The following is a 12531-nucleotide window of genomic DNA, read 5'->3' on the forward strand; positions in this document are numbered from 1 at the left end:
GACTTTGAGGGAATCTGGATCCTTCCCCCAAGGGCATGAGCAATTCCCTCTTTAAGAGTACAGTATTCTGGTCGCATTGAAAGAAAGTCCGCATGAGTTCACATAATTTTCGTGATACTTATATTGCTCCCCACAGGTATGGATTTTTCACAATGACTGGTTTTTTCCATGTCACTACCAAAGATTACACTTCATAACAGATCACAGGAGTTGTACAAATTTGTGAATAGTTGTAAGCACAGCTGCATATTCTGTCTTAAAATCCATTCACAGATGGAACTCAGTTTATGCATGATGTAATTAACAACACAAGGAATTCTCACTCTTGAGCACAAGAAAATCCACACAAGGTAGCAGAACACTTTGATTTATCTGTATTCATTTGAAAGTTACATGATAAGAGGCATTACTTTTCAACCTACCCTCAGTTCAACATATTAGAAAGGAACCAAAATAATGGTGAGAACTGTAGAACCAGGAAAGTAAAAAAATCATGTAATTTTCCAGTTGGAAATTGCTATCCTAACCCAATCCCACAGTGAACAATGGAGTCAAGTTCTGTTTTGTGTCTCTCTCTGCCTATCTTTGAGGTGTTGAAACTTTAACTGCTCAACAATACTTGAATAAAATCTTATAGCCCTACATGAGACTGTTCTGTGGTGTAAGTAATGCTCATTTCCTTTTTATGGATGAGAACACATGTCAGATATAGACCTTGAACCCTGTAGAACATACTTGGGATTCTTTGAGGAGGTGCACCATAATTCCCCTTCCTCCTGCAAGAACCCTACTTGAGCTAAAATTTGGCCTCAAAAAGATTTGTTGGGATTTGATGCCTATTGAATAAACTTGTTGGTAGGATGTGTAAGCTTATTATGAGAGTTGTGTGGCAGTGAATGGTTATCACACTCTCTATTAATCCTTGTGTAATCCGTTTTGTTTTTTTTTTTAATATGAAATTTGTATTATTTTTTGTATTGATGATTATTATTGTATTACATTCATTTTCTTTGTGTTTTTGGTGGATTTCATGAGTTATTCATTTATAGATGTTTTCATAATTTTATTGAAATCTTGACAGATGAGAGAGATATTTCTAAAAATGTGTAATGTGGATGTAATTTAGAATTGATTTATAAAAATAAGTGCATGTTAGTAAATGTGAAAAATACATGCTAAATAATAATGATAATATATTTAGTGATGCTAAATTCTTTTATTTTTAGGTATTTTATGCAACCTCTGAATATTTTCTGTGAATTTATACCTCAGATAATCTTTTTGGTATCCATCTTTGGATATCTTGTACTTCTAATATTTGCTAAATGGATGATGTTTGATGCTTCCAGTGCCAGTTGTGCTAGCAGTCTACTTATCATGTTAATTAACATGTTTCTCTTTAAATATCCTGATAGTCCTTGTTATTTGCAGTCAATGTATAGTGGACAGGTGAGAAGAGAATACAGTTTATAAAATAGATTTCTTGATAATAAATATAACTATGATACAATTAATATTACCTAAAATGTATGCATTTTATATTGTTTATATGAACTTAGTAAAATAATTTTGCCTTATATATCATAAATGTATTACTTGTGAAGTTATAAATCTATATAATCTTTCAACTCCACCTAGAATTTATATACTAACATTTATCCATATAAATATTCATATCCTAACACAGTGGCATTTAAAGTAGATATTGGCTGTATTCACCAGTATGTTAAGAAAACAAAACAAAACAAAAAAAATTGAATTTCAGCATCTTTTAAAGTAAGTCAGATATACGTTTCTTTATATTAATACGTACTGAATCACTGATGCTACCATTAAAAAACTAACTTTATTCTGCTCTTTTCAAAATTTAAAAATGCACAGAGGACATACCTTCTCTGTGTTAGAGCAGTAGAGTCTTTAACAAACTGTCTTTTCACTCTCTGCCTGCTATGCCATGGCAAACTCCTTAGATTTTAGATTTTGTCTGCATCAGAAGTATCTCATCTTCTGGGCCCAAGGGTACTGCTGTTTTAGTGTGTGTGTGTGTGTGTGTGTGTGTGTGTGTGTATATATATATATATTATTAGTATGCATAATCGGTTAGATTTTAGCATATAGTTTAATGATTACTTTTGTGCAACGTTAATGCCATTGTTAGTATGCCAATTGGACATTATACATGCCTGTATATATATATATGTGTGTGTGTATGTGTTTTTCTTTTAATGGTGTTTTGACTTATAAGTATTATTGTGCATACAAATCTGGTAATCAAGATAGCCCAACAAGGTTATCTTAATTCAGCATGGTCTATACATATTAATTTTAAGAAGTATATTACTATATGATTATGAATTTTTCATTACACTTTACTGATGAATTTTCATTACCTTCAGCTAAAATTATATTAAAACTAATGGTTATGCATTGCTAACTAGCTACTGGGACTACAGGCATTTTAATATAAATTTAAAAGCACTAAACAAAAACTAAATTCTTCTAGATTAAATTCCATACATATAGGTATTACGGTACTTACATACGAATAAGGGGCCTTATATAAATACAAACTACACATTAAATATAAACAATGGACACAGAAACGAAAAAGAATAACATGCTGTATGGGTATCACAGCATAAATTGCACCCCGGGACCTGAAATGGCCACACAGGACCCGTTTCTTCCTAAAAACGGTCACATTGCATCCAATGCTGCCACACCACTAGGGATTAACACAATAAACAAAGAAACAAAAAACCAAATAAGACCACTTAAATTCATAAAATATAGTAGCAAACTTTGTAATACCTGTCCATACATTCACAATGTACACCATACAAACACCGATAATGAACCAACTTTCTGTCACACAAAAAACGTCATTTACTTAATCACTTGTAAGATATGTGGTATACAATACATCGGACAAACCAGTACAGAGCTCCACTTTCGTATGAACCTATACCGCTCACAAATTAACAAATACGATGGAAATGCCACAAAAGACGACAAACCCAGCAAAACAGACAAATGCAATAACGAAATTGAATATAAGCATTTCCAAAAGCATAATTTCACCAACACATCCATTGCCATTCTGGCCATTATTGCAAACAATACCCAGAGAGAAATCATGGAAGACATGTACATATTCCTATATAAATCCCTATACCCTTATGGATTAAACAATCGGTTCAATGGCAGAAACTTCATATATTATCTAGCCCCGATAAATGAAGTTACGCCATTTTTCAGCTCAGCAAAAACGCACAATAACGGGATTAAAAATGGTAAAATATTACAAGAGTATAATAAAGACAACTATAAAAAGCCACTAAATATCAAAGACTTTGAAAAACTCCTAATAGAATGGGACACTGATCCCATAAATATTAAAAACATACACAATACTGTATTCTCTATTAAAATAAGCAAGCTAAAAGCCCTAAATAATGAATACCAAAAGCAAAAAACACAGAACAAACACCTCAACAATGCCCTAGAAGACATTTAAATTCAGAATAGGCATAAATTATGCCGACCACACCAAAATAGAATACTGCTTAATCAAATACCTAAACCGATCATATGACAAGGTAAGCATAAGTAACATCATAAATAATAATAAGAATTACCTACCCATTAAAAACACCCAAATTAAAGTTAGATACAGCTACACCAAGCCTATAGGATTAACAATCTGCAACTACAAAAACATGATAGATAAAATGAATGATGAAGACCAACCGTGTCACTGCCAAGAAAGTAAATATAAAGACTTCATTAATACACATCACAACCATATAATTACAGGCGACCTCAACATTATCGAAGATAACGTACCTAGAGAGACCATGAAAAAGGGTACAAAATTCAGACCAAACACCCCAGTCAATTTGAAAAACATACGAAAATCAGTATACACAGATCTATTACAATTTGCATTTAAAGCCGCATACAAACACAGCAAACCAATAGAATCATTCCAAAACTGGATAAACACCACCACTGAAAGTATATTGACCAGTTTCAGAGAAAACATAGCACTACAAAAAATTGATAAACAAATTAAACTAAGAAATCTCAACAGCAAAATAAAAGAAATACAAAACAAATTTGTGATCACAAGCACAGAAAAAGCAAATAATAACTTCAGCATTATATGTAAAAAATACTACGTAGAAGCTATCAAAGAGGAATTGAATCACAATGACACATACAAATATATAGACACCAAACCAAACAGCATCAGCAAAAAAATATTGGCTATGCATAAAAAACTTAAAATAAAAATAGACAGGATGCAATACCCTTACATATTGGATACCAAAATATCACAAAGTGCCAACAGAAAAAATATTTATTACATCAGGCAAAAATAGTTATATAAAGTATTCTAGTAAGATAATGGAAGATAAATTAAAAGACATTACTAATGAAATAAAGAACACCAGAATTATCAACGACAACAAAAAATATTTGGACTATATCACAAAACATAGCAATAACATAAAAAGTATATACACATACGACATTTCAAAACCTCTTTACAAGTATAGCACATGACAATTTAATAGAAGTACTCCTGCTATACTACCAAAAATATCATAAAATGCAACAAACAATATTGGAATGACCTTATCAAACTCTGTGTCAAGGGAAACTATGTACTAATGGGAGACAAGATATACATGCAATGCAGGGGGATAGCTATGGGTTCTAGCAGTTCATGCTCCATAGCTAACCTTTACCTGCCCCACTATGAAAGCAGCATCACAGACAATATTACATTTTACAGATTTATTGATGACATCCTTGTGATCAACCATGACAAATTTGGAACAGTAGCATTGTATATATACCCAACAGACCTAACCATTGAACGTACAAACCCGGATAACAACCAGCAAGCTATCTACTTAGACAGCGAAATTACCATCAACAATAACAAAATATATACACATCACTATGATAAGAGAGACCACTTTAACTTCAATACAATAAAACTCACCCACTGGGAGAGCAATATAGCAAAACACATACATGGAAATACAATCAGAAATCAGACAAACAGGTTGTTAAAAATATGCAACAATATAAATAGCGTAAAAGTAGCCATACAAAAACTCATTAAAACTCTCAACATAAATAAAATACTCACCCAATACAGTAGGTATCATATAAAAGCAGCCATACACGCAAATCTTAGAACGCACCACCCTAATGTCGACCCACATGCATTCATTGAAAATAATTTAAAAATACCATAGCATTAAATAAATTTAATCCCCATGTTTATACAGTTTTTTGCACTCAGACGAGGCTCGTCGTCTGACCGCACTACAACCCTCAGAAAAAATCCCCCCCCCCCCAGATAAAAATGTTATAAAAGTATTAGAAGATATCACTTAGTAAGAGGCTGTATATATGTATATAGCCATACCTTAGGACATATATGCGCTGTTATACCTTAGAAAAGCATTACCGGTGCAGTCCGAGGTAAGGAGAAACAAATGTATAAATAACAGTAAAAACATATGTAAATACAAAGGTAAAAATAAAAGCAAATGTAAATACTCATATAAATGCAATTTGATAAGACGAACTTAAAATCCAATGTTGGCATATTACATACGGAATTAACAGAAAATCAACCACCCAACAACCAAAGAAACACTACCTCATCCCCACAGCAGACATTAGCATAGGATGTCGGGGCCTGAGGCTAATGCACCATCATGACACAGTATAAAGTAAGTGCGACTGCGCAGTAAAAAGCTTCGCTACCTATATAACAATTAGAAGGCGGGAAATAACCTCTTTCTAATCTACAACTTCATCAGGACAGTAGCAGTGGGTAAGAGCCTTCACAATATCGGATACTTACCCGTTGGGCTTTGAGTCCCCTATCACAGTTTGATGTAGAGAACGATTATAAAAATTTAAACTAATATAAAAAAATTTTAAAAATTAAGTAAATGAAATATATTAAATTTAAAAAGTAAAATTGAAAGTTAAATTAATATAGCAAAAATGGCAAAACTGGTATAGGGACAACAGAAATGGGTAGGTATGAAACATTACATCAGATAGACTGTCAATCCACTCAAAGCCCCAGAAGAAGTAGGGGATTGATGGCCACGTGATGGAATGTTCTATATTATAATATATGTAAATGCATTGTTATTTAAAATTAGTATTGACATAAACATAACCATTAGTTTTAATATAATTTTAGCTGAAGATAATGAAAATTCATCAGTAAAGTGTAATGAAAAATTCATTATCATATAGTAATATACTTAAAATTAATATGCATAAGCCATGCTGAATTAAGATAACCTTGTTGGGCTAACTTGATTACCAGATTTGTATGCACAATAATACTTAAGTCAAAACACCATTAAAAGAAAAACACACACACACACATATATATATATATATATATATATATATATATATAAATATATATATAAATACACTCAACGATGTCCATTTCCACTTGCAGTCTGCCAAATCCCATGTACTTTTTCTGACAGAATCTCAGTTATCGGTTGATTCAACTACTGCTCATCTCAGATGCCCAAATTATTCGCTGTATGATTCCTTTCGCCTCAAACGTGGTACTTGTGCATATGTTTGTTCCGATATTCCCTGTCAGAGACTTGGTAATTTGGAATCTCCTCTTTTCATTCTTCTCTGACTTAAAATTTCTCTACCCCATTGCGTCAAATTCATCTGTTGTCTCTACTGTTCTCCCAACTCCACTAATCACTTGGAGCTCTTTGACTTCCTCTCTTTGCAACTTGACTTTCTCCAGTCCAACTTTCCTAACAGTGAGGTAATTTTCCTTGGTGATTTTAATGTTCACAACTCCAGCTGGCTTCCATTTTCTAGTCACGACCCAGCTGGTAAAGATGCTGAGGCTTTTACAATTACTAATGACCTTGCACATGTTGTTCATTTACCTACAAGAATACTGGACAGTCCTAACCATACAGCCAACATGCTTGATCTTTTTCTCACAAACAACCCTTCTAATAAGTACACGGTCGAAGTAATAGGTCCTTTAGGCACTTCAGATCACAGCTTGGTGATTATCTCTTCTCCAATGGAGCCTTTATCTCATGGTTATTCCAACCCCGTATTGTTTGGCATTACAAGAATGCAAAATGGGATGACCTGCGAGATTTCTTTTCCTTGGTCGGACTACTGTTTCAAAACTTCCGATGTCACCGTTTGCTCAGATCGTGTTAGTGAAATTATTCTTGTATTAATGGAATCTTTTATCCCACACTCCACCTTAAAATCTCGTCCTTTATCTAAACTTTGGTTTTCCAATATATGTACTAAGGCTGTTCAAGAGAAGAATGTTGTATATCGTAATTGGCTTGTTTCTAATTCTTCAGTTTCATTTTCTGCCTACACCAAAGCTCGCAACAATTGTAAAGCAGTTATTAATCAGTCCAAACTAGAGTTTGAACGGACTAAGAGTAGAAAACTTGCTTCTTGCCCTAATGTTAGCCGAGCATTCTGGTCTCTTGCCAAAGCAGTTGGGTGCAACTTTTGCCCATCTCTGCTCCCACCTCTGTCCAAACCAGATGGTTCTGTTGTCACTTCTGCCAAGGATAAAGTTGACTTGCTAGCATTCCATTTTTCTTCCAACTCATGTATTAACGATCTTGGTAAAGCCCTCCCACCATTCCCAACATGCTCCGTTCAATGCCTCCTGTGGTCTTCCGTTTAAAGGATGTCAGAAGGATTTTGACTAATCTTGACGCTAAGAAAGCTCCAGGTCCCGATGGTATTTCTCCACTTGTTCTCAAAACCTGTGCTCCCGAACTTAATCCTGTTCTTTGCCGCCTTTTGTCACTTTCTTATTCGAAAGGTGTTTTTCCTTCTGCTGGGAAATTTGCTCATATCCAGCCAGTTCCTAAAAAGAGTGACAAATCCCTCCCATCCAGTTATCATCCCATTGCAATTACTTATACTCTTTTTAAAGTAATTGAGAATTCAATTAACCGCCTACTCTTAAACTACCTAGAAACCTTCCGTCTGATCAACGATCGCCAGTATGGATTCAGTCAGTGTCGATCCACTGGTGATATTCTGGCTTATGTTACCCGTTTGTGGACTAATTCAATGGAAAAGTTTGGTGAAACATAAGCAGTTGCTCTTGACATCTCAACTGGTTTCGATCATGTTTGGCATAAAGGTCTTCTAAACAAGCTTGCATCTTATGGTTTGCCAACTGTTTTTTGTAATTGGTTATCCAGCTTTCTCTGTCTTCTAACTTTTCCACTAATGCTGGTGTCCCCCAAGGTTCAGTTCTTTCCCCCACTCTTTTCCTCTTGTTTATTAATGACCTTCCATTGACTGGAAATCCTATCCATAGTTTTGCCTATGATAGCACATTGCATTCTACTTTGCATTTTGAGAAACCTTGTCCTGCTCAATCTGCTACCAATTCCTTAAATGCTGATCTTCAGGTAATTCTCCAGTGGGGCAAAGACAACTTAGTTGATTTCAATCCTTCTAATGCTCAGTCTTGTCTTATATCTTGCAAAAAGGATTCTTCTGCTCTTATGCTTATCTTTGGTAACACTCCGATTTCTAGGCAAAATGTTATATCTCTTTTGGGGATTACCCTGACTTCTAATCTCTCTTGGCACAAGCACATTACAAATATTGCCTCCTCTGCATCTAAAAAACTTGGCTTTCTCTTTCGCTCTCAGTGTAACTTTTCTTCCAAACATCTGTTCCCTCTTTACAAATCGCAAATCTGCCCTACCATGGAATAGTGTTTCCACACTGGGGTCGTGCCCTGAAAACCTCTCTCAGGCTTCTTGATTCAGTTCAGAAGAGGGCAGTTAGGTTAATTAATGATTCATCTCTAATGGAGTCGCTCCACTCGCTGTCTCATAAACATACTGTTTCTGCTGCATGCCTCTTCTACAGATATATCCATGGGCACTGTTCTTGTGAATTGGCTTCTATAATTCCCGCTCCCTCTTTCAAAACAGTCCGAACACGTGTCGCCACCAGCCAACATCCATTTACTGTCCAACTTCAAACTCACAGAACCAACTTTTCATCTTCCTCGTTTATTCATTCAACTGCCGTTTTCTGGAACAACCTTCCTTCTTACGTATTTCCTGAAAATTTGTCTACAGAAGTTAAAGTCCAATGTCAACAAATATCTTTCGTCTTCTCAACCTCCAACCAAAGCACAGTACTAAGTACTATAGGTTCTAATGCCTCTTGTGTTTGGGGTTTACATAAAAAAATATATATATATAAACTATATATATATATATATTGTTTATATATTTTTTCAGGGGGAGGGGACAGGTAGAGATGACCTATATAGTTCTGCTGTTATATTGAAGAACAAAGGGAACTAGAACTGTACTGGAGCTTTCTACATCAGAAATGTGGAACTTCATCCAGTTTCCTTGCATTTTAATGTTCTGTCCTGGAATTTATTAATGAAATACCCTTCTTTCAATTCCTTGTCATGTCCATCACATAATGTCTTAAAAATTATTTTCCTCCTTCATCAGTTCTTGAAACCATTGCACTTCTTTCTTCATTGGATTATTTTCAATTTCAATGATTATTTTAAACATTTGGAATAACATTCCAAATGTTTAAAAGCTTTAGTCCACTTATTGTTGAAGTTTTTGTTGCTTGCACATTCTTTCTGTTTTCTTATTCTTCTTTTTGTTCGGCATCTAATAACTCGTTTAAATTTTCATTGGTTAAATCTTAACATGGAACTCTAGCAATTCTTCAACATTTTCTTCATCTACTTCGTCAGACCTACAGACCAACAATTTCAATGTTTGTCAAATTGTTTATTCACAATTGTAATCAATCCCTTACTGCATCTGGCCAAAGTTTCTTTTACGTGCCATTTAAGCAACTCTGTGTTACTTCGGCCCAGGTTTTTCCGACATTGATAACTGTTTTAATATTAAAATTCTCCAAAATTATTTAAACATTTTCCTTTTCTTTTTCATCCAGTTCTCATAATTTCCTTCAATATTCTTTGAAGGTAACTTTTGAATGCTTTTATTACTCTCTGATCCAAAGCTTGGATTAGTGGGTTGGGTGGCAAGAATAGCACTTTAATGTCCTTATTGTCTCCAGCAGTCTGCAGATGTCCTGGTGCATTATCAATTAATATTAAAGAGAACCTTTTGACCTCTCACAATACCTTTTAATTTCAGGAATAAGTATATTGGTAAAATAAATAATCTTACAAACAAAGCACTTGTGACCCAACCGTTTTTGTTTGACCTCCAGTGAACAAGTAAGTCTGCTTTTGAGATACTCTTTAAAGTTCTGGGTTCTTGGAGTGGTAAACCATTGAATGTTTAACTTGCAATTTCCAGCAACATTAGATCCCAACAAAAGAGTGCATTGATTTTTAGCCACTTTGAAACTGGAGATAGATTTTTCTTCAATGGAAACAAATGTTTGGCTTGGCATGCATTGGAAGCTATGGCTGTCTTTGAATTTCTGAACCCATCCGACACTAGTATTAAACAACTTAGCCTCTGGGTTCATCACTTTTTAAAGACTCATAAATGCTTAGGGCTTTATCTTGAATCACCTGTGTAGAAACAGGAATATTTTTTATTGATTTTGATGTTAATCCATGAACCTAACATCATTTCCATTTTTTCCATAAATGCTGGCTGAATGACAGAAACTAAAGCTATTTTCATATGTGTGGCACTTTTACACAATTCTTTAATTTTATCGTTGTTGTATCTAACTGTACAGTGTTCATTCACTTACTCCAATCACTAATTTTGTCTTTCATTTTTTCTCCACTGTCATATTTTCTCACTACAGCAAGCCTTTCTTTCAAGACCTTCATTTTCTTTGATGCTTTTAGAAACACACACACAAACAATAAAACAGGTAAATCAGTAAATTAAAATCTGAAGATATAAATGGGATAGAAATAACACTGGCTTAGATTGTAGTTTAAACTAACACTGTAAAGGGTTTTCTAAACAACAAATACAGGTGCAAAAAGGACAACTCTTTCTATTTTTAACTATAATCCTATATAACTTTATTATAGCTCATTATATATTTTAAAATCAAGTATGAATGTTTATTATTACATACAACAAATTAAAATAATTCATTAAAACCAAATTTTCGAAAAAATCACATTAACATAACATTACATAATTCAAATTCGTGTAACTTGAGGGATTACTATACAGACTGTGTTTACTGATAATAGCCGCTATATAGTAGGTATCTTTGCCAATTGCAGACAGAATTAAGATTTTACAAGTTTAAAGGGCAAATTTGTAAAAATTTGTCACTCAGATGTACTAAGCAATAACCAGGATGTGGCTAACCTTTACCTACTGCATGCAATATAACTACGTCGAAAACATATCACATGCAGTCATAAGTTGCTGAATCAACCTTCCCTGCCACTGATATGCTTTTGCTAACTAAGTGTGCTTTAATAATAATAATAATAATAAACAATTTATGTTTATAAAAAAATTCAATATAGGTTGCAAATAAGTTTGTCAACATTATGAGAAACTCACTAATGTTGTTGTTGTTGTTTTGGTTTTTAGGAGCATTAGCAACTAAGGCCATATTGCTCCGGGGATATGCGGTGGTCATTCCCTGACCTATCCGCATCCTCCGTATTTGGTGGTCACGGGCTCGAACCCCGGTCTAATCAAGAAGCGTGTGCTACGCACTGCTGCTCCTGGCTACAGAGGCGCCAGAAACTCACTAATGCTTTATATGAATTAAATTAATGCTAAAAAATTATAAATATGAACCATAGTACCCATCGTGTTGAAATCCAAATTTCAACATTTTTATAATGTTTGACATTAAAAGTGGAATTTAAACTGTATATTAATTAATTATTATTATTATTATTTTTTTTTTTATTATTATTTTTTTTTTTTAATTTTTTTTTTTTTACAATGATAGTGTTTCACTAACAAGAGCTGCATGTGGCATGCATGCTGCCAGGTTAGCCATCACTGCGGTAGGCGCCTCCGTAGCCAGGTGGGAAGGAGCAGCAGTGCGTAGCACATGCTTCTTGATTAGACCGGGGTTCGAGCCCATCACCACCAAATACAGAGGATGCGGAAAGGTCAGGGAATGACCACCGCATATCCCGGAGCAATATGGCCTTAGTTGCTAATGCTCCTAAAAACTAAATAACAAACAAACAAACATCACTGCGGTATGTATTCTGATTTTTAAAAAAATCACTGCATGTGCCAAGTGTGTATGGCCCACAAATATTTGTAGGATCTCCAAATTGTCTTTAAATTCTCATCCCTTTTAATTCAAATTTTATCCTTAGAAATAAAAAAAAAATCACAGGGATCCAAAGCACATCAGTGCAATCATTTCTTTACCATAGGGGTAATTGGAAGCACAGATTTTGTCACAATTCATTGAAAGTTTTTCTGTGAAAATGTATTGGGATTCCTAAGGGTCCCAGTTGTTCATCAGTTTGTG

The 12531-nt window shown here is 34.3% G+C and overlaps 1 protein-coding gene across 3 annotated transcripts in view; it reads left to right on the plus strand.

Moving 5' to 3' along the window:
- The window catches only part of Vha100-1 (V-type ATPase subunit a family protein Vha100-1), a 207513-nt gene that overhangs the window by 155686 nt on the left and 39296 nt on the right, over positions 1 to 12531 (plus strand). For all 3 annotated transcript variants that reach the window (XM_090375739.1, XM_090375724.1, XM_090375730.1), the window contains exon 15: positions 1227 to 1449. In XM_090375739.1, coding sequence (XP_090231865.1) covers positions 1227 to 1449 — 223 coding nt within the window. The remainder of the gene's footprint in view (positions 1 to 1226; positions 1450 to 12531) is intronic.

The sequence above is a fragment of the Mastigoproctus giganteus genome, chromosome 1, assembly GCF_048544385.1.
Source record: "Mastigoproctus giganteus isolate SK-2022 chromosome 1, ASM4854438v1, whole genome shotgun sequence".
NCBI classification, from domain to species: domain Eukaryota; kingdom Metazoa; phylum Arthropoda; class Arachnida; order Uropygi; family Thelyphonidae; genus Mastigoproctus; species Mastigoproctus giganteus.